Genomic DNA, 25,385 nt, shown 5'->3' on the forward strand with positions numbered 1-25,385 from the left:
AGGCACTTCGTATATACTCTGAGCCTAGACTCGCTCGACTCAAACTGCCTTTGACATCCAGTTCTGTCCCAAAACAGACCACCACAGGAGTGTGCCTCACATCTAATATTGCCATGAATCAATACTAATTAAATACAAGTAACTATTATAAAGGCTGGGATAGTTCTATTTCCTCCTGTGCTTATGAACTTATTTATAACCTGAAATGATACCAGTGTTATAAAATACAGTCGTCAAGCACTTGAGAACAGCAGACTGGTTTTAGGTTCTTGTCTCCCCTTGTGCATACATCTGCAGTTTTCTCTATCGGTGTAGGACTATGGTGCCGGCGCAGGGCTCGTACCAGGCCTCCTCGGGGGCTAGCACCTCTGGCTTGGTGAAGAGGTTGAGGCACTGCTCTAGGGTGAAGTGCCCAGCCCTGGCAGCCTCGCTGACTGACCCTGGGTCCTCCACAGACTCCAGCTCCTTGGACTTGATCAGGACGTACTCCTTCTGCCGCTCGTTGTTCTTCCAAACCAGGATGATGGAGGAGTCCTCAGCGATCTGCAGCACCGCATCATCTGCAGGACAGCACAGCATCATCATAAGCCTCTCTGTTCTGCTCAGAGCCATCCAGAACCATAAGGTCACCTCATGGGAAACAGAATGTAATTTCTTACCTTTGTCCTCTAGCTTCTGCTCTTTGTTTTCAGAGTCGAGCACAGCAATGTAAAACTGTGAGGCAGAGCGGGCCTGGGACTCACTAGGCTGCTGATAGCCTGTAACTACAGCTGAAAAGCATTAAAAAAAATAAATCGTTTTTAAGCTTTTTGTGTAGTGGGATTTGTATAAAACAATAACAAAAAAAACTCCTACATAGGAAGAATAAATAAACGTTTTGAAGATCCACGCCTGCAGTGAGGGAACAAGGAACTAGAGTACAGCAAATCAATTTAATCAGAAATGTATTTTATAATTTCTTCCTCATCCCCTGGTATTATGCTCTTTCCACAGTGGGAATTACAGTCTGTTTTGTTGAATAAACATTCAGCTCAAGGCCCCAGCTCATTAATGCTAACAAAATGGAACAGTAACATCTGATAATTGCCTTTGTGCACAGAGACCGGCAATGCATGTAATGAGGTGTCTGCACTGCACACTGCACAGAAAAACAGAGGACACTTCATGCAAAATCATTATTAAAATGCAAACTGACATTCGAGATGTAATAAATGCATACTAACTAACAAAGACAGACAGATTAATAAAATAATACATAAATCCTATGAAGAAAGTCCCACCTTCAGGCTTCACCACCTTCTCGCAGAATGTCTCCTTCTCACTTGAGGGACCGTGGGACTCAGCCTTGTGCTCGGAGAAGCCAGAGTCATCGCTGAGGGGGTCTGGCTTGCCGGTGGAGTCCCCTGAGGCCTGCTCTGAATCTGCAGGGCCCTCCGAGGCCTGGCAGGATGCCTCTTTTTCGATGGTGCCCTCTTGGCAGCCACTGTCCACAGTCTCTGACACTATGGGGGGCAGATCTCCTCGACACTGGCTCACCTCAGGAGACACCCGACCCGATTGGAAGGGTGGCTGAAACACGTTGACCGAGTATCTGCAAGGGGAGAGGTAGGGAAGGCAGGTGTCTATGACCCCGTTCATATATGAGATTTAGGCCGTCCCAGGGCCGGGTGAAAACTAATCCAGCTCAGGCAGCTGAAAGGCGACCTAAATGTGAATATGAACGCACCGGGCTAGGTGGAAGGGTCAGCGCGTGATGCAACTCAAGCCATGCCCCCAGGGACTCACGTCCAATTCAAAGGAGATGCCACTTCTCGACAATGCAGACGTAGATACAGGCACCAAAAAAGCCAAACATATATATATGTATATATATATAGGCTAAGTAATGAGTTATAAATCAAACAGTTGAAACTACTTGGCCAATGAAAATAAAAGTGTGTGTAGCTGGTAAACTTGCTATTGTTTTTTTCTTCCTCTACTGGTCTGAAATTTAACAGTATGCAATTTTCAGGTGTAAAATGCATGGTGAAATTGTGAACGGGACCATGTAACTTTATTCACTTATCCAAATTTTGCATTAAAACGATGTAAATTTAACCGAAGCAGGTTTCCATTCAAATCAATGCATTTTAAAACGAGACCAGATGTTTACTATGCAATCAGACATGCAATTATATTGAGCTCAGTAGTACAATTACAAATGCCGGCTTTGGAGGTAACTGGGATGATGCAGAGATTAAAGCACTGTTTACAATGTGGATGGAAGATAAAGTTAAAGAAACCGAAGGAAGTGTACGAGCGCTGCTGTCTGAGGATATAACTATAGAAGCGATCAGGCTTCTTTCGATGGGTATCAATCACTCACCCAACCAAGTTAAAAGGAAAATAAAAATGCAAAGATCAGACTTTAAAAATGACAGCAAACGCAGTGGAGTCCAGAGAAAAAGTTGCATTTTTTTCCGAGGAACTCTTGAGAAGAAACGGTGAGCAACATCTTGGATTGCATAGGATGGATTGAACTGCAGCAGACACTTTTTAAGTACTACTACTAATATATTATCTACTGTATGTGTGTGTGTAATACACATTTTCAGATTATAAATCTCAATAGGCTATCGATAACTAATGCATACAATTTCTTGTGATTTAATGAGATATCCTACTCAATGTGCTTCGCTTTCTGGTGAATCGTGTAACACTTTTAGACTTGCTAAACCGAAGATAGACATTTGAAAAGGGAAATATATTAATTAAATTCCCATTGAACCAGCATTTTTTATTATATTAGAAAGCTTCGGCCGCAAAGGGTTAAGAACCGATCAATAACCTAGGCATATCAATATTAATAAGTTATGATTATAAATACATTGCATACACCTGTAAGCAGACCTAATGTCATGCGTAACTGGTTTGTTTGAGCAGACTGGTTTAATTCCCGCCATGCATTTTGTTTAGGCCTTCTTTTCAGCTGCATATGGGAACGCACTTAGGTTTCCTAAAAGGTCAACTGTGAACAGGGTCACAAAAAAAGCCAGACTAAATCTGAGGCAGCCCAGGGCTGGCCCAATAAGTGTGAACGGGGTCTATATGATCCTCAGATAAAAGTTCTACCATGTTGAACCAGCAATATTTGGAGATATATGCCCCATTATAATGACTATATACACTTTAAGTAATGTGATCCTTTGTTTCTGGATCTCTGTGAAGAAGCTTTCAGTGTGAAACAGTTTATTCCCCATTGTGAAATGGAAATCCTAGGAGGCTGTAATGATTACATTTTTATTCATGTCCAGCTTGTGCATTAAAATAAATAAGCATTCTTATTTTAGCCCGATTTCTTTCTCACCCAGAGTCATACAAATCAATGGAAACTTTTTTTAATTAACCATCCATGAAGGATTTAAAAAAACAAGAAATTGAAAGTCCACATGCTTTTGACTTGGGCTTCTATTGCAAAACTGACTTATCACTAGTTTTCCATTTCTTTATTTTATTAGGTATTGAAAAACATCTATAACATTGGATGTGTAGGCTTAACACAATATAATTACCACAGTTATGATAAGAGGGAGTCTGAAGATTGTGATGGCCTGTACTCTTCAGGAAAACAAGGTTATTCAATTTTATTTTAGTTTGTTAGCTTAGCACGATTGCTGGAAGTCAATAGTTGCAAAATGCAGACTCAAAAGCCAGCTGATAGATAAAACAATGACATTTCACTTCGATTCATTTAACACAATGTTGATTTTGTAGGCCTTGCACTGGCCCTAAAGACTTTTGCCAATAGCCAAAAAAAAGAGCCACACGTATGCACCCCTAAGTGCCGCTCCAGTTATGTCTCAGTACCTCGAGTAGCCCTCCAGCAGCTGTGAGAGCCGGCTGTATGTGAGCCGGGACTCCGTAACGCTGATCAGGAAGGGGTAGCCAATGTTCTCCGTGTTCGGCCGGCACAGATGTTTGTGATCAGCCCAATGATTCTTCTGACAAGTTCTATTTATTACAAAAAAAAAAAAAAAAAAAAACTGGATTACTTAAGCACCGAGGCTTTGGGAGTCAATTGAACTCAGAAGAGGATTCCACCTGCACCTTCTTTTCCCACTTGCATGAACACTGGCACTAGCTGCGATGCAAAGTTAGTTTAATTCATTCAAAGCCAAAGCTATGGGTGTCTACTGCTGCCGGTCTACTTATGACCCCTATTCCTTGTTAAGTTTAATCAAACAATCTGCAGACTTGTTTAGCTGTCCTATTACCAAGGACATCTCATTTTACTCAACTAGAAGAAAGTGAGCAAGAACTCCCCACTATATTAATAACCACAGAGATAATACATATTTAATTAAACCTTTTCTCTGAAATATAATTTTCCGTTACACGTGGTCTGTTTTATGGATAGTGTATAATTAATGTCAAGCTATTTTGCAAATGAATGCAGTCTGCGTCATATGCTTAGTTATAGCAGTGGTGTCTGTCCTTGTCACTTACGGGTTGCAGTAGCCCACACGGTAGCAGCGAGTGCAGCGTTTCACCTTCTCATCCTCTGACTGAGGTGCTTTCTGGCAGGCAGCACACTTAGCGATGGGCACACTGGGAACCTGGGGTCTCTGCACCGAGAAGACAGACACGTCAGGCTTCACAGAGAATTCAGGCAACCGAAATGCAGTAGTCTCATAACCATAGTCATGTGCCATAATTGGAACAGTGGAAATCTCTAAAATTAATGCTTAGGCAGACAATCTCACAGGGGTCAAAGGGTAGAAACTCTGACGTCCTGACAGAAGCCAGTATCTGGATTTTAATTTAAAACTGAAGAGATGCATTTCTGGAATACAGTAAGATACATAAACATGCCATGAATATTCAATAAACGTTTAGATTTAAAGCTGTGATCATTGCAACCCACAGAGAGCAGTAAGAGACCAAATGTTTTGTCAAAGACGGACATGATAGCCTCCTATTTGGAAGTGTTATGTACCTGTTGGACCTGCAGCACCAGTACTTTCTCCTTGGCAAGCTCCTTAGACAGCACTTCAAAACAGAAGAGAGTGTTTGAGGGTGAAACGGCATCCAGCGAGCTCGAGGACATGAAGATTCGGTGAAAACGACTTTTAATGACCTGAAACAGAGTTATGATCAGAATTAATTACCTGAAACATGAGAGTTCAACAACAAATCCAAGCTTTGCAATGTAAACTATGCACTTTGAAAAGAGATCTATAGACCACCAACACATTTTAGCAGACTAACAGTTTGCAGTAAATAAATTAGATTGGTCTATTCTATTACCGACTATTAAATCATTTACTACAAATTTGCATAGTGTAAAAAGTTATTGGTTATATAGGAAAAAAAGACTAATTAAAGCTGTACATTGGAAGAAAGATCCAGGGCCACATTCTCCATTGACTGAAATGAGCCATCGTACCTCAGTGAGACGCAGATTCTCCGGTTTGACTCGTACACTCCTAGAAATGGACTCCAAGACTTCAGTCGTGCTGGAGTTTTCCTTGCTGACGCTCACCAGGAACTGCCACACAAACGCACACACACAAGCCACATCAGCCCTCTCAACAAATCAAAACTGGCAGCAACAGTTTTGTTAAGCAAATGAGAAAAACAATACCTTATATATCATGTTGCCTTATATAACGATGCACATTTAGTTTATCCTTGCTTCATTCACAAGGAAAAATCACTAATTTTATTTATATTATATATATATATATATATATATATATATATATGACTGATTTTTACACCTCCAAACTCCAAAACTGTTCATTAAAAAGAAATATGAAATAATTTTATATAGAATACTATACAGAATGAGGGCACAGAATGGCTTTACCTTGATTGGCTTCTTATGGGGTTCCTTAGCAAAATAAAACACAGTTAGGACCTTCTGTTTCTGAGGCAATGGGACTGGCAGGTACAGGAATGGGTCAAATGTTATAGACACCTGCAATCAATGACAACAGAAAACACATTTACTGTTTTTAGGTTTACCAAAATATATTTCAGAACAATCCCAATTGTCATACTCTCAACTCTAATCATGTCATCTAATCACATTACTGAAATAAAACAGATGCATGTACTTCATTAGACTGGGGAGTTGGTTCTGAATCAGATGTAATTGTAAATAAGGTATGACTGGACAGCAATATTTATATATTTAATCAATTACAATTCATAAACATTTGCTACGTCTACGCATCAATAGAATCTGTTCAAACTGGTGGTTATAGCAGCTGAATCATCTGGATCTGGATTTCTGCAAAGGTTTAATTGTAACAGACTCCATCTGCTGCCTGCTGTCTGCCCTTAAGCTCTTTTGTTTATATTTGACTGTAAAAGATGTCAAGAATATTGATAACAACAAAGCTAGACAAAATTTGAAATTAAACAGATGCCACTTCACAAAATAAGGTTACAGAATTTTCTATACACGCAAACTTATTTTTCCCCAAACACTCCTAAAATGCAACCAGTGTACAAACATAAACATAAAAATAATTACTAGCCTGTGTTTTGTTCAAATGTTGATATGCCTATCAGTACCTTGAATGACAGTCTAGCAAACTAAGGCTTAAGGCACAGTTACTGCCAAAATCAAAGGATATATATTTTTTATTTTTTTAAACATGCTGTAATCCAGTTTTTAATACAATTATCACCCTCACTGAGTTTTCAGATCGGATCATTTTCTTTTCACACTCCGCAATTACTTAAGCAATTCATGGTTTATCACTATAGAAGCTTATTTTGAAAAAATAAATCAAGTTTTCACCTTGGAACAGATTGGACACACCAGCTTGGATTTGTACTGTCCCTGGAACAGGTCCACAACAAAGGAATCGTTCCGCATCTTGTGCCTCTGCCAGGCCTCCTCTGCCACCACCTGTCACCGAAAAGCACACCGGGCTCTCATACAGCAAAGACACCACACAGTATGAAGACAGAAGTTCATGCTTCATGCACTCTCTGCATCAAAGTGTTCCCAAGGGTACTGAACTTTAGAGACTCTGTTGTCCACTGCAGAAAACTATAGGCCAGCTTACCATCTAATAAGAATCAGTTTACTACAAAGTGGGCAGGGTGCCCATGGGAGTCATTAAAGGCACGAGAGTGCTGTTAAGGGCAGCTAGAAAATATTGAAGAACTGCAGGCTGATGCACACAGCCAAATAATTTACAGCAATCAGATTTCAATTCCCTACTGGGGTCTCTTAAGGACTTTCCACAGGGTGTTTAAGGAACACGTCTAGAGCTCATAAAGTGTGTAATGGGGCCAAGCTGTCACTATCCACTGTAGAGGCTAGAGGAGAATGCGTTTTCACAGTGCTAACGGTCAAGACTGGAATAATTTATAACTGGGGAAATGTACTACAAGTCCTTGGTCTGAAACCACACCTCATCCTGCCTGCCATCCGAGTCTACAGTCTCTGTGTAGGGTTTGTTCTGGATCCTGTTCAGGTCCTCGTGAAGCCCGTCCAATAAGAAAGCCATGAACTCCTGGGCATCGTGCTGCGCATAGCCTGTGAATTGGCTGGCCTTGCTCGCCACAATCGCCTGCAAGAAAGGACATCATCAAGACAACATAGACACCGGGCAACCTTCCCAGCATGCCTCTTCCAGGGAAGGGGACTGCACACTGGGTGTCCTGACATCTGTCTTCTCCTCAACCTGCTCTGTGGTCTAAAATGCACTCTTAGAGATTTACTTTCATGCTGTGGTGGTAAGCAATGATGAAGCATTTTTTAAATTTGACCATAATAAAAGGGATCCTTCACTGAATAACTGAGTACAGGCCATCACAATCTTCAGACTCCCTCTTATCATAACTGTGGTAATTATATTGTGTTAAGCCTACACATCCAATGTTATAGATGTGAATAAATATAGTTGTTTTTCAATACCTAATAAAATAAAGAAATGGAAAACTAGTGATAAGTCAGTTTTGCAATAGAAGCCCAAGTCAAAAGCATGTGGACTTTCAATTTCTTGTTTTCTTAAATCCTTCATGGATGGTTATACTCTTGCAGGAGAAAAACAGCTAATCAGCTATTAGAAGAACTACTTGTAAAAGAGCTTATAATTTTCAGGGAGAAAACTGAAAGGTGGTTTTATTCTGTTTGGAAAGAATCTTGTACTTGTGTGCATTTAAAATGCTCATCAATCAGAAACAGATTCTCCTTAAGTAATAAGAGAATTATATATAACAGAATTTCTTCCTAGTGGATTTTGATCGTGACAACAAGCCAGGGTTTAGCTTCACAGCCATATTATGCACTGGCACATTTTTTACTTCCAGAGTGAGTGAGTGAGTGGGTGGGTGGGTTTCTTTACACAATGGGATTACCTTGAGTTTGGAGGGCTGGAAGGCATGGTGAGTGCCTTTCCACAGTGCCCGTAGCAATACGGCAAAGCCAATGGCAAGGCGCCCGCCAGTGCCCAGGGGGTTATTGCAGTTGATCTCAGACTCAAAGCCTCGATCTGAAAAAGAGGGGGGTGAGGGGAAGAAAAGATTGATGCAGCCAAATGTTAAGCCATCCCCAACCTTTCCTTATACATTACCTTGGTAAACTCACCTACAGCCCACAGAGCATCTGACTTAATAAGCAGCAGTACATATTTTGTAATCCCTACTCCCAATGTAACCTGTATTAAAAGGAGGTTCTCCGGAATTAAATAATACCTTGTTTCCTCTCTAAACCCCATTACAAGCCCTTATATCACAGGCTGGAGCAAGGGTTCTTAACAGGCAGTGAAGCGACCTCTAATATCTTCCACAATGGATACAGATCTTAACATAAACAATACTGTGAATTATTGCTTTGTGGTCAGGAATCACACACAAGCAGTGGGGCTGTAAACAGGCCAAATAAAACAATGCAGCTGATACATCAAGAAAAACAACCTTCTGCACAGACCAGGCAACCTTACTCACCGTGGAAGTAGTCCCTCAACTCCCGGGTGTTGGACAGAGACTGGATGACACTGTTCATGAAGCAGGTGTTGCCCAGGTTGACTAGGCCAGTGAAGCCAGGTAAACACACCTTCTTCTCCTCCTCCTCATCGGGGTGCTCACTGCCTGCAGAAGCATGGGTCATCGGGGGCACCATGCATGTGGGCTTGGGCTGCGAAGGAAAAAAAAATAAATAAAAAGCCTTAAAACAAGCAAAGGGGCTTGGATCAGAAACCATGACCTCAAATGCATGGGATACCAAAGCTCAGAAATAAGCCTCATCTTCAGTATTCTGCATAAAATGGATGAACAGGTCATTTTGAAAATATTTTTGATCAAGTAATGCCGGGGTCACAGTACACGATTTTAAGCCCGATTTGAGCGCGATTTGCCCCTCACGACAAGCAGCACGGTCGGGGCGCGTCCCCGCTGTCGATGGTCGTGCAGTGAGAGACGGGCTGCGATGCGATCGGTTGCCCTCCGATCTGATCGTAAGCTTGTCGGAGCCCCTACGATTTTATTAAACACGTTTAATATTTACGACTCCATCGGCGCCGATCGTGGAGAGTGACGTGATTAGCAGCCAATGTGAGCCGAGCTGACTGAAGCAGAGAAAAGAAACAGAATAAACATGACAGGAGAATAAGATTGTCATACGTATTTATTAAAATACTTCAAATACCAATGGTTGTTTCGGGGCAAGTTATTTTAAAATACTATATACGCTTTGTGTTTGTCTGCACAGACGAACACAAACAACAACAGCGGCTTGTTGTCGCGTTCTTTCCGCAGTTTTGCACAGATCTGCAGAAATCCACGGATCCCATTGGTGGAGCAGCGCAGATCTGCGCTACACAAACATGACCTGTACATGTGCACGTCCGAGTTTGTCGACCTTTTCGCTGTGTGGTTCGGTGCAAAATAGTCGTTAAGTGTGAGCTGCCCACTGTTCACAAAATCGGGTCGGATTGTAGAATTTGTGTAGTGTGACCCCGGCATTACTACTAAGATGTTACGTCCAGCAGGCTGTACTGTATCTGTTACTACAGACATGCATAATTAAAACATCTGTGCTTTCTGGGTCCTTTAACACTGGGGTTAGGAAAGAAAAGGTTAAAACAAATAAATTATTGGTAAAAATATTAATAATAAATAAATCCCCACTTACTGAGGTGACAAGGGGCTCTTGCTTAATAGGCATGTGCTCAGACACTGTTCTGGCTGCCACCGTGTCCAGGCCACCGTCGTCTCCGCGTGCCTTCTCCTTCTCTGTCGTCCTGGGTTCCTCTTTGTTGGGCAGGGTATGCTGGCTACTCCCAGGCTGGCTCTTATCTAGAGAAGCAAGCCCAGAGGGCACAGCAACCTTGGCGCCACCCACTGCACCTTAAAAAGAGGAGAATGGAGCTTGTGGTTAGCAGCAAGGGTCTGGTAGTTGGCTTCAGCAAAGGGCAAATCAATTCTACTTCAAGGCAAAGACAATCCTGAAACAATCAGAGCCTGGCAGCCTCATACAACACTGAATATTTGTTTTATTGTATCAAACTATTTCTATGTGCTGATAATTCAACTGCTACTCATGAACTTTGGGATTCGTTTTCTGATTTCAGAGAAAAGGAGCATCAGTGATATCCTGAAAAACAAGGTCACGTGTTAACAATTTAGGCAATGTCCGTTATAATAAGCACTGACTGAAGAGAACTCTGAAGTACAATCACGATTGCTTTTTAATTCATTTAAAATAAAGCAGGTCAGAGAATTACAAAGGTCAGAATGCCTAGTCTACAACCATATCTTCTTCCATTTCAAGTAAACAGAGGTCACTTGTTCTTCAGGGTAGGTGAAGATGGGGAGTGAGGCAAATGTGTAAATACATGAAGGAGCCAGAAGTAGCAGGACAGTGGGATTAGAGGATAGCAGAGGAGGTGGCTGTGAGGAGAGAAAGGTATACTGCAAGAAATAGAAGCCAGCCTGCAGACCTTGTGTTGCTGGAGCCTCGAGGCCCCCCCAGCGCTGACTGTGCCTCTTCTTCAGAGTGATGTCGATCCGGGATGGGGTGAAGGCATAGGTGCTCTGGTCAGGGTGGATAAGGTTCCTGCAGTAGATGAAATTCAATGTCTAGGTATTTCCAAGCACAACGGACCTAATGATTTTAACAAAGGTAAACATCTCTTTATCTGCAGCTTTCATCCTGAAAGGGTGATGAGATTATTTAAAATTTTCCTTAAACAGAACTAATTTATTTTTAAATATACCTTATTTTTGTTTTCATTACAAATCTATTAAGCTAATTTCTTAACTGTAAGTGGTACCAGGCTGAAACTTATGGTACATGTATCAAGTGATGGAAGCTTTAGTATTTAAAATGAAATATTTAAATAAGATAATAAATAACAGGCAAAAAAGATCTACTCACCTGAGTTTGACCTGCCATTTAAAGACAGTGTTTGGTCCACAGCCCGACTGTAGTCGCAGAAAATTTGCATCACTGTAGAACATGAAACCACAGTTGTTAGAGCATGAAAATCAACTGTATTTGAATCATTCAGTATATTATTGATTGTAATCACTCATGAAAGAATTGATATATATATATATAAAGGAAACCAAGATCACCTGGTCTGGAAGATGAGTGTGAAGTCTTGTTCCCTGAACAGCACCTTTGAGCTCTCCCTGCAGATCCCTTTCATGTACACATTGACCACCATGAAGTCGTTCCCTTTCTCATAAGAGTCGTTCTTCACAAACTTCAAGTTCACCATGGGCTCCAAGACTGCCAGGTGAATGACACATTCAGTGAAAAACATGAAGAGGCTTTACCATGAATGTGCTTTACCATCACAGCCTCTGATTTAAACTTCAAAAATTAAGATGTGCTCATAAGGCTGCACAGTATGATACATTACACCTCATATAACCTTAAAAAGAAGACCAGGGACTGACTATGAATTCAGCTATAGGAAACCAACCATAGACTAGCCATGGGTATATAACATTAAATCAACAGCTTTGTTGAGCAGTCATACCAACATGGCGAGTACACCTTAGTGATTTTTCATTCAACCAAGTATTAATTGTTACTTTAACGCAACAGATTAGGGGTAAGTTTGTCCTGGACAGCCAAGAAAATCTGGCCAAGTGTTGAGGTAACAAGACGTCATATACCCAGCATAGTTTATTTAACCGATTATTACATTTTAATTGCAGGAAGGAACAGCTTGCAGGAGAACAGACCATCATTACTTTGAAGACATATAATGCAATTTCTTACCTTCTGGCTGCATTTCCAAGCTCTCCTCTTTTGTCTCATCACTCTTTTCCTCCATACCCTTTGCACAAGGAGAGGCCTCTTTAGAGAGGGCTGGTGAGGCAGGCTCCCCAGTACCAAAATGGCCAGACCCAGCCACCTCTAATTCAGGAACGTTTTTCTCGACCTGAGAGTCCAGTTCTCCCTGGCATTGTCTCTCTTTCTCAACTATGGGCTCGACAGTCCCTTCTGTGCTGTGCAACTCCTGAGGTTCGCCATTCCTGGAGGGTTCTGTGGGGGGAGTCATGTCCTGGGGGGGGGTCTGAACACCTGCACTGGTTTCAGTGACCAAAGACTGGCCTCTACCTTCTTCTACCACCTCTGCCTGTAACATAAGAATAACAGAATTAGATCAGAACTGTTTGATCCCACGAAAGTTAACCAGATGGCACAAATAAATGGGGAATTGCTTAAGTCATTTAAACACACAACGATACACATATCCCATATTCAGATTAGATCCATGAATAAGGATTTGTATAAGGTCTGTGGTGTGTTTGCAGGTTGGGATGGTGTGGGAATGGGTGCAGAGATGAGACTCGCCTCGGGTTTGTCGGCCCTCTGACACTCAGCTCCGCCCACCTGGGGCGCAGGCGCTGGAGAGCCTCGGACACTCTTCTGGTCTGTACTCCTGCCGTTGCAGCTGAGCGGACCTACTGTATCCTGGCCAGTCTCTACTTTGGTGCTTCCCATGCCTTTTGCGGGGGAGACCCTCCCTGTACCATGCCCCGTGTCTTTAGCAGCTTTAGACGTAGTGCGGATCACACGTTTTGCACTGGGTTCAGTTGGTAACTCTGCCTTCCAATTGTGCTTTGAAGTCTCTGTACCCTTTGTGCCCCGCTCAGTCTTTCCAGCTGGTTTGGGCTTTATTGCACGTTTTATCCCCCGATCTGGTTTTGCCCGTTTCTGCTCAGTTGACTCTACGGGTGCCTTCACCCCTTCTTCCTCCAGTTTCTCCAACTTCCCAGCCTGCTCTTTCCCATTCTCTGTCTGAATGTTAATGGGATCCTTTTCCTTCTTGTTTCGCTTAAAAATATAAAAAGCACTAAATTAGTTCAAATGCATCTATCCTACACTATACTGGAAAGCCATGGTGATAGCTGGTAGAGAAAAGCATTTTCAAGGTACATCAGATCAATTAAAACTAAATTTGTGTAATTCACATGAAGACATTAATTTCACAGAAGAAGAATTTCTATACTGAAACCACTGATGTCATTCAGAAGAGCAGTACGGTAAACCCACCCATGCTCATGCCACGTCCAACATCAATAGTAGGCTGCCTTCAAATAACAACAATCTTACTGAGACTTAAAAAAGCAATTGGACAGATATCCTATGATCTTGTACCATCAGAGACGGCCAGATGTTGAAAGGGATCTTCTTCTGCATGACCAGCTGCAGGAAGTTGCCCTTCTCCTTGTACTGCACTTTACTGCAGGAGCTCTCAATCTCGGTGTGCAGGACACAGCTCCACTGACGCCCATCTGAAAATGAGCAACCCAGGCATACATGAATATAGAATCGCACAGTTAGAAAGCACCCCTGTAGCTGCATATCCTCATTTCATTTTAAGGACAGCTTTCCACGGGGTTGAATAATGGTCCCAAGTATGGACCCCCTTAAAGATCAACCATTATGACATGGTTACCATTTACTAGCAGCTACTAAAATATGGCCCGACAATACTGAAACTACTTAAAAGCCCCCGGATGTGTGGTATGAAAACATACTTCAGGGTTGATCCTGGAGACTTTTAAAATGTACAATTCTGGCAGCACTTTTACAACTGGACTTTGCAAGACTGCAAAGTGATTATGTTCTTTTAGAGAGGGTATCAGACAGATCTCAGATGAGCTCTGAATTCTAAAACAACAAAACAAAAACAAAAAAGGGTCTAAAGCATCATTATATATTTTTTGGTGTGGGGGGGGGATACATTTCAGGGGAATAATCTATGAGGGGGTCCATTAGATATCAGTTCCAGATTTAGATCTGGTTCCTAGGTCCAGATCTAGTAAAACAACACTTACCTGGGAACTTAACCTGACAGGCCGTATCCGAGAACGCAGCATCAACATCCTCTAGCTTCACAACTCCCTCTCCAGCCCTTAGCTTTACAATCACCTCATTGGCATTCTGCTTCCAGTCAAAAAACACATCTACAAAGCAAATAGAGGAAATACTTGAAGAGAATTACTGTTCCACACTGTAGATCTACGGAGTAAAAAACATATATATACATACAGTGAGGGAAAAAAGAATTTGATCCCCTATTGATTTTGTACATTTGCCCACTGACAAAGAAATGATCAGTCTATAATTTTAATGGTAGGTGTATTTTAACAGTGAGAGACAGAATAACAACAAAAAAATCCAGAAAAACGCATTTCAAAAAAGTTATAAATTGATTTGCATGTTAATGAGGGAAATAAGTATTTGACCCCTTCGACTTAGTACTTGGTGGAAAAACCCTTGTTGGCAATCACAGAGGTCAGATGTTTCTTGTAGTTGGCCACCAGGTTTGCACACATCTCAGGAGGGATTTTGTCCCACTCCTCTTTGCAGATCCTCTCCAAGTCATTAAGGTTTCAAGGCTGACGTTTGGCAACTCGAACCTTCAGCTCCCTCCACAGATTTTCTATGGGATTAAGGTCTGGAGACTGGCTAGGCCACTCTAGGACCTTAATGTGCTTCTTCTTGAGCCACTCCTTTGGTTGCCTCTGGCTGAGGGAAGGAGGTTCTCACCCAAGATTTGACGGTACATGGCCCCGTCCATCGTCCCTTTGATGTGGTGCAGTTGTCCTGTCCCCTTAGCAGAAAAACACCCCCAAAGCATAATGTTTCCACCTGCATGTTTGACGGTGGGGATGGTGTTCTTGGGGTCATTCCTTCTCCTCCAAACACGGCGAGTTGAGTTGATGCCAAAGAGCTCGATTTTGGTCTCATCTCCACACAACACTTTCATCCATTTCTCCTCTGAATCATTCAGATGTTCATTGGCAAACTTCAGACGGGCCTGTACATGTGCTTGCTTGAGCAGGGGGACCTTGCGGGCGCTGCAGGATTTCAGTCCTTCACGGCGTAGTGTGTTACCAATTGTTTTCTTGGCGACTATGGTCCCAGCTGCCTTGAGATCATTAACAAGATCCTCCCATGTAGTTCTGGGCTGATTCCTCACCGTTCTCATGATCATTGAAACTCCACGAAGTGAGATCTTGCATGGAGCCCCATTAAAATTATAGACTGATAATTTCTTTGTCAGTGGGCAAACATACAAAATCAGCAGGGGATCAAATACTTTTTTCCCCTCACTGTACAGACATCCCATTACTTTATTCAAACTGTACATCGCCCACTTGAACATGCTGGTGGAGCAAGAACCCAGAAATAGGAATTCCTATGACTAAGGTGAGGAGTATGTTGATATATTGGATTTCCAGAACACATTCCTTCTGCAAGGTCGGGATTTAGAGGGGAGTTGAAGGGGATATTAGGAATCTTCATTATGATGGAAAAAGGCCACTGAGAAAAGCTTGCCATGTTATTGTGCTTAGTTCACTCAAGGTTGGTCTCTACTTGAATATTATGTTCACAAAATGTTATTGAATGTATTGTTTAAATGTTTATTATTAAGGTTTCCAATACTATGACTGTGCATTACATCAATAGACTGACAATGTCATATATATTTTCAAAAGTAGCTTTTATATTTTCACAGCTCAAAAACCTTTACTTTCATGGTCTGACTGTAGTTTCACAATGATTTTAAATGTAGATCATTCATTTTACACAGAACAATGGATTGAAGTCCTCGTAAACAGGTTCTTGGGCATTTCTGGAACCCATTTTGAGCAAGTTAAACAAAACTATATTGAGAAAATCACTATGTACAATTAATACCCTCCTCCTGAGGGTAAATTATGAAATTAATAGGCAGTTCTGTTGCTGGGAGATAAGCCATTTTAACAATCTTTAATAAATATGCCACTTGTGCGGAAACAAATATGAACAAAACTGTTGTAAGCATTACTATTCACTGTGTGAACAAGCAAGTGTGCAACTGCTGCAAGGGAGTTGTTAAGGGAGGCACAGGTATAAACCTGTTGCAAATACATTAATTAAACAGTTTCCAAAACAATGACACAATACACATAGCTTAAACATAAACCAGGGAAATCCAAACACAAAACCAAAACTCTTCTGATCCACTAATTAAAATTAATATTTTTTCCCACCCATCTTAAAGAAAATATTCCACATTCAAACCAAACTGTGTACGATACCTTCTGTCATGCTGTACTACATCTGCGGATTGCCTAGTGGCAGCCCATTCTTTGTATGTCTCCACGACTGAAGCGAACAGGAATCACAATATTCCCATGTGGAGCTCTAGCCGGAGACTGCAAGGCACAGCTGGAGCTATGTACTGCGATCCCCTCTCTCTCCCCTTTCCGCTCGGAGTACTCTGCTCCTTTAAAGGTCACTAGCAAAAGAAGCCTCTTGGCTCCAGTACTGTAATGCAAGTCCTTTCACTTTGCGTTTACCCCACAATGAAACAAGGGCTATGTATACAGATACATAACTTTTATTGTAGATTTTTTACAAATCCTTAAGAAAGCTCTAGTACAAATAGATTTAGAACATACCTTATTTATCAATCTAAATGTCAATTAAGAGATTATGTAAGGTTCTGATACATGCACACTCCATACCTGTTTCAGAAAATAAGTGGAACAAATTGATTGGGCTAATGCACTGGTGCAAAGCCTGGAGAGCCAGAGCAGCTCTCTGACCTTGACAAAGTTGGTTTCACAGCAGGCTTTTTGACCGGCTAACATTTCAACAGTTCAGCATTCAGCAAAACAGCTAGAAGAGCAAGGACTTTGAAGAGACACACAAACAAGCAAGTAAAAGACCCTAAGCAGCCATGTGACCTGTGGGTATTTAGACTGCAATATGCTTTAAGGATTTATGAGCACAGGCAGTTGTAGGACTTGACTGGGAGTTTTTCAAGAACATGAGGAGGGGGCAAAATCTGAAACCACACAGTATGCATGTAGAATCTAAAGCACATGAACATTTCCACACACTTGCATTAAATTAAATCAAAATTTTGACACCAAAAAACCTGTATGATGGAAAGTCAGGGGAAGATCTACCAATATATTGTGCAGCTCCACATGTGTGCGTTCTCATATTTCAATTAACGGCTGAGACACATTATACAAAGGAATTACATTACATACATGAAAAAGCACATAGAACTTCAAAATGATTTAGGACATATGTAATTCTTGGTGTAATATAGCAGATGATTAAAAAAAATATCTTCATTAAAAATTACTTGGTGTACCAGGCTAAACTCCTCCTTCCAAAGTTATACAACTAAAGTATTGTTACATGACTTGTGCTATCTTGTCTGAGAATTTTGTTTTTGAAAATAAATGAAAAAAAAGTTTGCATTGCAAACAGGACAGAGTTCACTAGAATGAAACAATGGGAGGACACAAAATTGCATTAAAGAAGCTCAGTTTCATTAATAGAAGGCCTACATGAGATCAGCACTGGACTGAAGCACAATGTCTAAATCTTGAAAGGGGAAATATTTTTTTAACTGCACATCAATTCCTAATTTCTTTGGTTGTTTGCTTGTTTAACACAAATCTCAGGAGAATTGACACTAACCAGACGTCTGGAGGCTGACAAAACCCTAATACGCACGCAGTGCCATCACCACACAACAGCACAGCATTGTTCTCCACAACTTTCTATTGTTCCCATCTCTCGGAGTAAGAAGTTGTTTCTGTCCCATCCATACCTCACCAAATACCATGAGGGGATTCTTAACTTTCTACATCCACAAGGAGACATTATTCAAGCTGAAGCAGCACATAATAGCAGAATTAAATTCCAACATACTGGAATCAAACCAAATCACACAGTATGCAGAGAGCTATTTCTCTTGAATCAAACAATTTGTACTGAAATGGATGAACTGGTGAGTAGAAAATGCACTTATTGAACTTTCTTTGGGTAACTTCAAGCTTTGTTAATAAAAGTTTTCTAGAACAGTACACTGCACTATTGCAAAGCACAGCGTAACGTGTTAAATGCTCACTGCAGACACTGTTATAAGCTTGTATAAACATGTGCTACGCAAGACTTACCATCAAATTCTGTATCATCGTGTGACTCCAGAGACTGTGATAGGTCTAGCAATTAAGAAACACAGGAAATTCTAAACAAGCGTGACAAATAAATAACCAATGTGTGATCTATCTAGAGGATATGTAGTTCAGTTTTTTTTTTTTTTAATTCTACGCAAAAAAATAAAAATACAAAAATACATTAATTATAAAAACTCTACTACTCTGAAGTAATCCGAATGCATTCATTTGTGGTGATGCATCCCCTAAATCCTTACCCATAAGGCTGGGAATCCATACTGGGAAAAAAAAAAAAAAAAAAAACAATTCCAAGGAATATTCAGAAGAAGAGATCATGTCATCCTTAACCATATCACAGAACGGGGGAAAACCTGTTCCGAGGCCAAGATATGCAACTCACTGAATGGGGCAAGGAGTCTCCAACACTGATGCAAAATTGCCAAAGCACTAGTAGATTTGCACCAGGAATGTATCCCCCCCCCTCACCCAAAGAAATACAGGCCCCTATCCCCAGCCAGAAGCCTGCCGGACTATGCAGTATTATTAGGAGCCTTAATTTAAAAATTAAAATAAATAAGCATTTCCCATCATCAAAACTGAGTAAGGCTTGAGCAGATGATGCGTGAGAGATGAAACAATATGGTGGTGTAGGAGAAGATATGAGAGAGAGACAGAGAAAGGGTGTTAGAGAAAGCAAAATTATATTTATAAAAAAACAACAATGAATGAAATTGAGAAAGGGAGAGTACTCTAAGGTACTCTGTTGAATTGTACCTTTCTTGGTTTCTGTGCTACCTGACCGCTTGGCTTCCTTGCTTTCTTGGTTGGCCTTGTCTTTCTGCTTCTTCCTGCTGGTGCTGTCCTCTATCCCACGGGTTGGTCTGCGGCGGCCGGTGGCCTCGCCGGTGCTGGCCATCTTGAGCCACTTGGCACTCACGTATTGCCCACCGGCTTCGCTGCTGGGTTCTGGCTCAGGGGTGTGGCGCTTTCTACCTGGCCCGGCTATTTTGGCGACTTAAAAAGACAGAAATCTCTCAAAGAGAATAAAGGACCTGGTGGAAAGAGGGAGATTAGATATTACAGGTGAAAATAAGTCAAAATGGTCAAACCTTCAAATGCCCATGGGCTCTAGCTTCACACACCGATTTGTGATTCAAAACCAGCCTGCTCTCAGACCTCCCCACAATGCTAATAACAACACTGCAGTCAGGTTTTTGTCAGTATTTCCCTTGAAACATAAAATGCCCTTTCACAGTTTCAATCAGACCAGATTAGAGTTTCAAAAAGGCAATTTAAAGTGCACAATCAAAAAGAAAGAATAGCCCTCTAGGCTCAACATGTTTTCAATATATAATTTGTTCCCATATGAACCTTCAGGATGGGACTTGGGACTTCAAATTTCTACACAATGCAAAGAGCAATTAGTTATTTCCTTTGTTGTATTTTTCCATTGAGGAAATTTGCAGAGCAAAGCTAGCACAAGCTATTTTGATAAAAACACAAAAGGCACGCTTCAACCTTTTACTAGTTCACAGAAAACTTTAGGTTTAAATGGGAAATACATTTTGCAACATATACTTTATTTTTATTTTTTTAATTACATAAATTATTCATTTATTCTGTGACTTAATGCACCCCAACCAGGATAAACTTCACCTTGACTAAATCATCCATTACAGAATCACAGTAACTGAGGACTCAATAAAAACGATTTCAAGTGGTAATCTCCACATAAAAGCAGATTGCTGCCAGATGTGGTGTTCAGAGATTCCCTGGTGGACGACCATGCTCTCAACATGATGTATTGCTCGCTTTGCTTAACACACCAAGATAGAGGCGGATGAACTTGCTCTTTGAACTTGATCAAATGCTGCCCTATACTTTAATACCTACTAGTCCTGCAAGCCTCCATAACAAGAGTCGACAACAGCAAGCATCCACAATTAAATTATTCCAGTCACACTGTGGTCACTAAGACACTGCTGTAAAGTAGTATCATTGTTTTCTTGTCATAGCCTTACATGCTAATTAATGATTCAAAGACAGTACCCAACACCTCTCTAAACTGGAAACCACAGTAAGATCTTTCTCAGACCCTAATGACTGACCTCATCACAAACCAGAACTATGGGTATTGGTTTTGATCTGGATCCAACCTTCAGTATATGTTGTTCAAAAGTTTTTAGTAGGATTGGGATACATTTGATCCAAACAAAAATCAGGATTATCCTGATCCCAGCAGAAGGGTGGATTCAGGGTGGATTTCAGGAACAAAATGTAATAAAACTTTAAAATTGGTCAAATAATACAACTTTTGTATCACGTAGTATATATACATTTATTTATATTTTGCACTTGATTTGTTTAATTGGTACAGTGATAAAGTAGATGAAGTAAACATTAGGCTACATATTAAGCCTTTCAGTACAGTTAAGTTTAAAAACAAAAAATCCCCATAAAATAATTCCCCAAACAGCTGTCAATATCAATCAAAAATAATATATTTTAACTGTCATTCATTAATGTATATTAATTACAATGACACAATCATCAGAGATGATCCAGTCAAAAGCAGTTATTTGTTGTGGGTCAGATGATGGGTGTGACTGTTTCAAAGACATTGAAAATGGAAGGGGATGTTTGTATTGTTTTATTGTGCCGTTTTCTGTGTCTTCAAATAAAGACACTTAAAGTGAACCCACACTGGCTATACTACCTGTTGTTCTTTATATAGCTAGTAGCTTACATTGTGATATGTAGTCCCCTTTAGAGCACTGGTGATCCGGATTTGGTAATCTTGGAAAGTTTGTGATTTCCAAATTCGGATCATTCGGATCCAGATTAAACTTTTTGAACAACTGGGCCCTGGAGATAGGTTGGTCTCTACCTGAATCTGAGGGACCAGTCCACAATTGGGGGGAGATGATGACAGGGATCTGAAAGCACCTGTGCAAAATTGAGTTTACTACACAGAAGCGACTCCCTTGGCTATTAAATCCTACGGCAGATATGCTATATGGGAGAGAGCCAGGTTCAGTCAGTCAAATTCCCATCCAGCCAATTTGTAGAAAATACAAAAGGGGGGTGGGATAATTGGATATTCATTATTAAAAAAAAAATATATATATATATATATATATATATATAAAGAAAGCCAGGTGCTGGAGTAAGGTCAATGAGGCCAACCCTTTGTGTAGAAGGAAGCTTTCAGAAATATTATTTGTATTTTCACATTATCCATTCAGAATATTACAGCACCTGATATTCTCCACATAGCTTTATTTTTCTTCTGACAGTAATACAGTACTGGAGCTCAATAGGGAATCCATCCCTACTGAATAATTCAGAGAGCACACACCCCCATGAATTGGACGGTGGCTGCCAGGCAATTATGTACACAGTCGTCCACTGAAGCTGACCACTACCATGGAACATATCACAACTCTAACAGGACTATTTATATCTGAGCAGTGACTGAAGACAGTTGTTGGCAGTGCTATGCATACAATGTAACCACAGGGACCATTGCAGATCTGAAAAAATTGTTGCAATTCAATTACTTCAACTGTTTATTATAACAATTGCTGGCTGTTTGGGCAGTTCTATCAGTTTACTACTCTTTCTACAGTACTAGGAGCAATCAAGGCAACTACACACCCACAAATCTTTCAGGACAAGGGACAAACTATATAATAGACCAATTTAAATCTATTTATCCAAAATATAAACTGGATAGTTTAAACTTTATAGGAGACTAAAATCAAATGATCTTGTAGAATTTTCATTTTAGTATTTGACAATAAAGCTATTCAGCTCATGCAGTGGATTTGTATAAATTCCATCCAAAGAACAGTATTTTTCTATTTTTCTCAGACTTCCCTTCCTTATTTGATGTAAGCATTGATTAACATAAGCCATATGGCAATTAGATGCCTTAATTCGGGGAAGAGAGAGAGTGGAGGATGAAAATGAGTCAGGAGAGCAGCAGTCAGGGAGGGACCCAGGCTGTTGAAGAGGGAACCACACCTCTGCAAAAGACTTGGAACTGCAACAACTCTACGTGTTAAAGGCACACACACTTATTTTGATTTGTAACATTTATAGCACACTTAATTAGTAATAGCATTATTTTGTTCACCTTAAAGTCTACCTGGTCACCAGTCTTTAGAATCTTTGAAATGTCAAATTAACGAGAGAGAGGGGAGGGAGGGGAGAGAAAAAAAAAAAAAAAAGCAAAAACCATATGGACCTGCTTCACTTCACCAGAGTGTATTTGTATGACATGCAACAGAATTCTACTCATTAGCTTGTCTTTCAATAAGGTTACCATAAAGAGTTTATTAATGCTTCAAAAAGGGTAATTTTCCATCCAATACCTATAAATAATTACAAACTACAGGTGCTAGAAATAATTCTTACATAGTACCTATACCTGTGCAACATTTCCAAAAGGCCAGTAAAATCAGTTTGCTTTAAAGCATTTTGAACTTAAAAGGAGGTTATACATTTGAGCTCTTACTAATTCCCCAATTGGCACCAGTTGCCCATGCATTATCACCTGCCCATTTAACAAGGAAATAGTCTTTAATGAAGCACAGGCCTGTCAAAAGCAGACCTGTCAAACAGGAGCCCGAGGAAATGCTGGTAATTAGAGGGCAAACTGCTTTAAGCTTTGGAACAAGGTCAGCGAAGCCATTCAGATTTCATCTTGTCTTAAACTGCAAAGAGAAGTACTTTTCTTGTTAACACAATGATATTACATACCAATATACAAAGTTTGCTAAATGAATCCTATAAACCCTGGTATGGTACAAGTTATTTCAACACGTAATAAGACATTGCAAGAATGAATTGTGTTACTGCAGCATTATCATTTATATATATTATGGGGGTGATTGCTACACGCTTCCAAATGAATGTAGCCTGAACAAAGGAGTTCTGTTGTGTTCTTGTATTCCACATATTCTGAACCATTACAGATTACAGGCAAAGCAGGCTACTGTAGAATAATGTACTTGATATTAGTTATGGAGGCAACTCCACAGTCTTATATAGTGAGGAGAATTGATTTTTATAAGTGCAGAAGTCTGAACATTATTTAGTTTCAGATTTCCAAGTTTATTTATGTATTTATGTGTTTTACGGCAGATCTGTTACAGTCTGGTTATTTGGCTTTCTTTGGAGGAGACTTCAATAAATCTGGTCTAATTAAACATGCAGTTTAGCAACCAATTTTTAATTTTGATGTTATCCAGCATTTGTCAAAAGTAAACAAATGTTAGTTCAAAATCAAAGTAAATAAAAAGCTGCTGTTAGGAGGCCATGTGTCGAATTCCGTTTTTAGTGGGTGTTTGTGTTCGCCAAAACTGTGTTTAAAAAGTAATAAAGAATCAGGTCTTAGATACTAAAGGCTGAAGACTACACAAAGACACTATGGATCCCGTTAGTTATACATGGTTTCAAACCCCATCACCAGGTGGTAAAATACAACCTACAAATGTGCTCCGCCATGTCCGATCAAGCAGGATTATTATTATTGTTTTAATCTGAGACAAATCTCTTTCTAAACCGGTTTTACGGTAATCTGGAGAGACAGGTGGTAATCAGACTTCATTGTGTTGACTAAGCATCTGTGGCCTACTATCCAATCACTTTAAAATCGTTTTTATTAGATCATGCTATTTTAAAGGGGCTTAGATTTACAGGTAGTTGTTGTAGCATCTCAATTTCCTTATTTTATCAAGAGAAAACATACATATCGATTCAAATACCTCACTTCCGTAGCTTCTACAGTCTATTTCGTGTGCACCTCCTGCACACCAAAGCAATTAAAAATTAGTCTTAAGCAATTACCAAAACATTACAATTTCAATGTTTATTGAATTTCCCTAAAACGTAGTGAAGATCGATCGCTACTGTCTGTATTAATCAACGTGACAGCTGGGTGTCCATGGTTGCATAACAAAGCCATGCACTCTTCAAAATACAAACGTGCAATCACCGCACCGGCGTGAAAGTTGTCAGTACAATCAGCACCACAAAAATAACAGAAACACGGGAAACATTCATTTAACTAATGTGTTGCATTTGCAAATATCTGTCTTGAGCATTATTATGATATACGGCATTGTGTAAGGTGCATAGCATAACTACAAAGTGACCAGCCAGGACTGTGTAAACACAGTATTTGTTGTCAGCTAATGACATTGAAAAAAAATCAACGTTCTCCGAACACTACACCATAAAGATACACTGGATTTATGACAAATCGGAGGGGGCTATTATACTCACCGAATAGAAATGTAGACACTGTTGTGTGTTGATCTTTCCTTCTTCGGCCGGTAGCCGGCGAGGCCGAATCACTTGAGCCCGAGGCTCCGCGGTGAGCAGCGGGCCACGGTCTGTCCCTGCCCGACACGGAAGTTCCGCACACCGGTATGTCTAGAAACTTCTAGCCTGGGCCCATCACGTACAACCTCCAGATGACACTCCGGTGAAGTCTCCGGTTTTGGAAGGTGTTTATCGCGGATAAAGTCCCTGTCCTCCAACTCTTCTTCTTTCATCAGCCCCTGCGCAGTGACTCGCACTTTGTTTAGGAACAAAAACAGATGAAACCGAAACCCCCAACACAACCACTTCCTGAAGTCTGCAGACAGCTGGAGCAGCGCTCAGCAGAGGCTCTTGTCATGTGACTGGGGTTGACGTTATTATGGACAAAAACACACACCGTTTTTTAAAAAACGTTAACTTAGCCACCATCTTCATTAGAAACGTATATATTCATTATATATATATATATATATATATATATATATATATATATATATATATATATATAATACTAGGTTGAGCGTTTGTATTATTAATATTTAAACTGAACAGCGATATCCTGTAATTTAAACGCTAAATACACAACCTTTTAGGGTAACTCGCTTAAGTTAGGG

The 25,385-nt window shown here is 40.4% G+C and overlaps 1 protein-coding gene across 5 annotated transcripts in view; it reads right to left on the reverse strand.

Moving 5' to 3' along the window:
• The window catches only part of usp19 (ubiquitin specific peptidase 19), a 36,417-nt gene extending 11,320 nt beyond the window's left edge, over positions 1 to 25,097 (reverse strand). Inside the window, exons 1-23 of one of the 5 annotated variants that reach the window (XM_066698204.1) lie at positions 24,733 to 25,094; positions 19,216 to 19,493; positions 18,442 to 18,486; positions 14,305 to 14,433; positions 13,622 to 13,758; positions 12,815 to 13,297; positions 12,236 to 12,596; positions 11,581 to 11,737; positions 11,381 to 11,452; positions 10,944 to 11,059; positions 10,136 to 10,350; positions 8,950 to 9,139; positions 8,362 to 8,495; positions 7,413 to 7,571; positions 6,791 to 6,901; positions 5,849 to 5,959; positions 5,426 to 5,527; positions 4,976 to 5,116; positions 4,486 to 4,604; positions 3,847 to 3,990; positions 1,281 to 1,591; positions 660 to 770; positions 344 to 560 (exon numbers count right to left, since the gene is read on the reverse strand). In XM_066698204.1, coding sequence (XP_066554301.1) covers positions 344 to 560; positions 660 to 770; positions 1,281 to 1,591; positions 3,847 to 3,990; positions 4,486 to 4,604; positions 4,976 to 5,116; positions 5,426 to 5,527; positions 5,849 to 5,959; positions 6,791 to 6,901; positions 7,413 to 7,571; positions 8,362 to 8,495; positions 8,950 to 9,139; positions 10,136 to 10,350; positions 10,944 to 11,059; positions 11,381 to 11,452; positions 11,581 to 11,737; positions 12,236 to 12,596; positions 12,815 to 13,297; positions 13,622 to 13,758; positions 14,305 to 14,433; positions 18,442 to 18,486; positions 19,216 to 19,357 — 3,707 coding nt within the window. In that variant the 5' untranslated portion in view covers positions 19,358 to 19,493; positions 24,733 to 25,094. Of the gene's footprint in view, positions 1 to 343; positions 561 to 659; positions 771 to 1,280; positions 1,592 to 3,846; positions 3,991 to 4,485; positions 4,605 to 4,975; positions 5,117 to 5,425; positions 5,528 to 5,848; positions 5,960 to 6,790; positions 6,902 to 7,412; positions 7,572 to 8,361; positions 8,496 to 8,949; positions 9,140 to 10,135; positions 10,351 to 10,943; positions 11,060 to 11,380; positions 11,453 to 11,580; positions 11,738 to 12,235; positions 12,597 to 12,814; positions 13,298 to 13,621; positions 13,759 to 14,304; positions 14,434 to 18,441; positions 18,487 to 19,215; positions 19,494 to 24,732 lie in introns of all 5 variants that reach the window. The other 4 variants (XM_066698202.1, XM_066698201.1, XM_066698205.1 and 1 more) reach the window with 4 other exon arrangements.
• Positions 25,098 to 25,385: the final 288 nt, after the last annotated feature.

This window comes from Amia ocellicauda, chromosome 3, assembly GCF_036373705.1.
Source record: "Amia ocellicauda isolate fAmiCal2 chromosome 3, fAmiCal2.hap1, whole genome shotgun sequence".
Taxonomy (NCBI): Eukaryota; Metazoa; Chordata; class Actinopteri; order Amiiformes; family Amiidae; genus Amia; species Amia ocellicauda.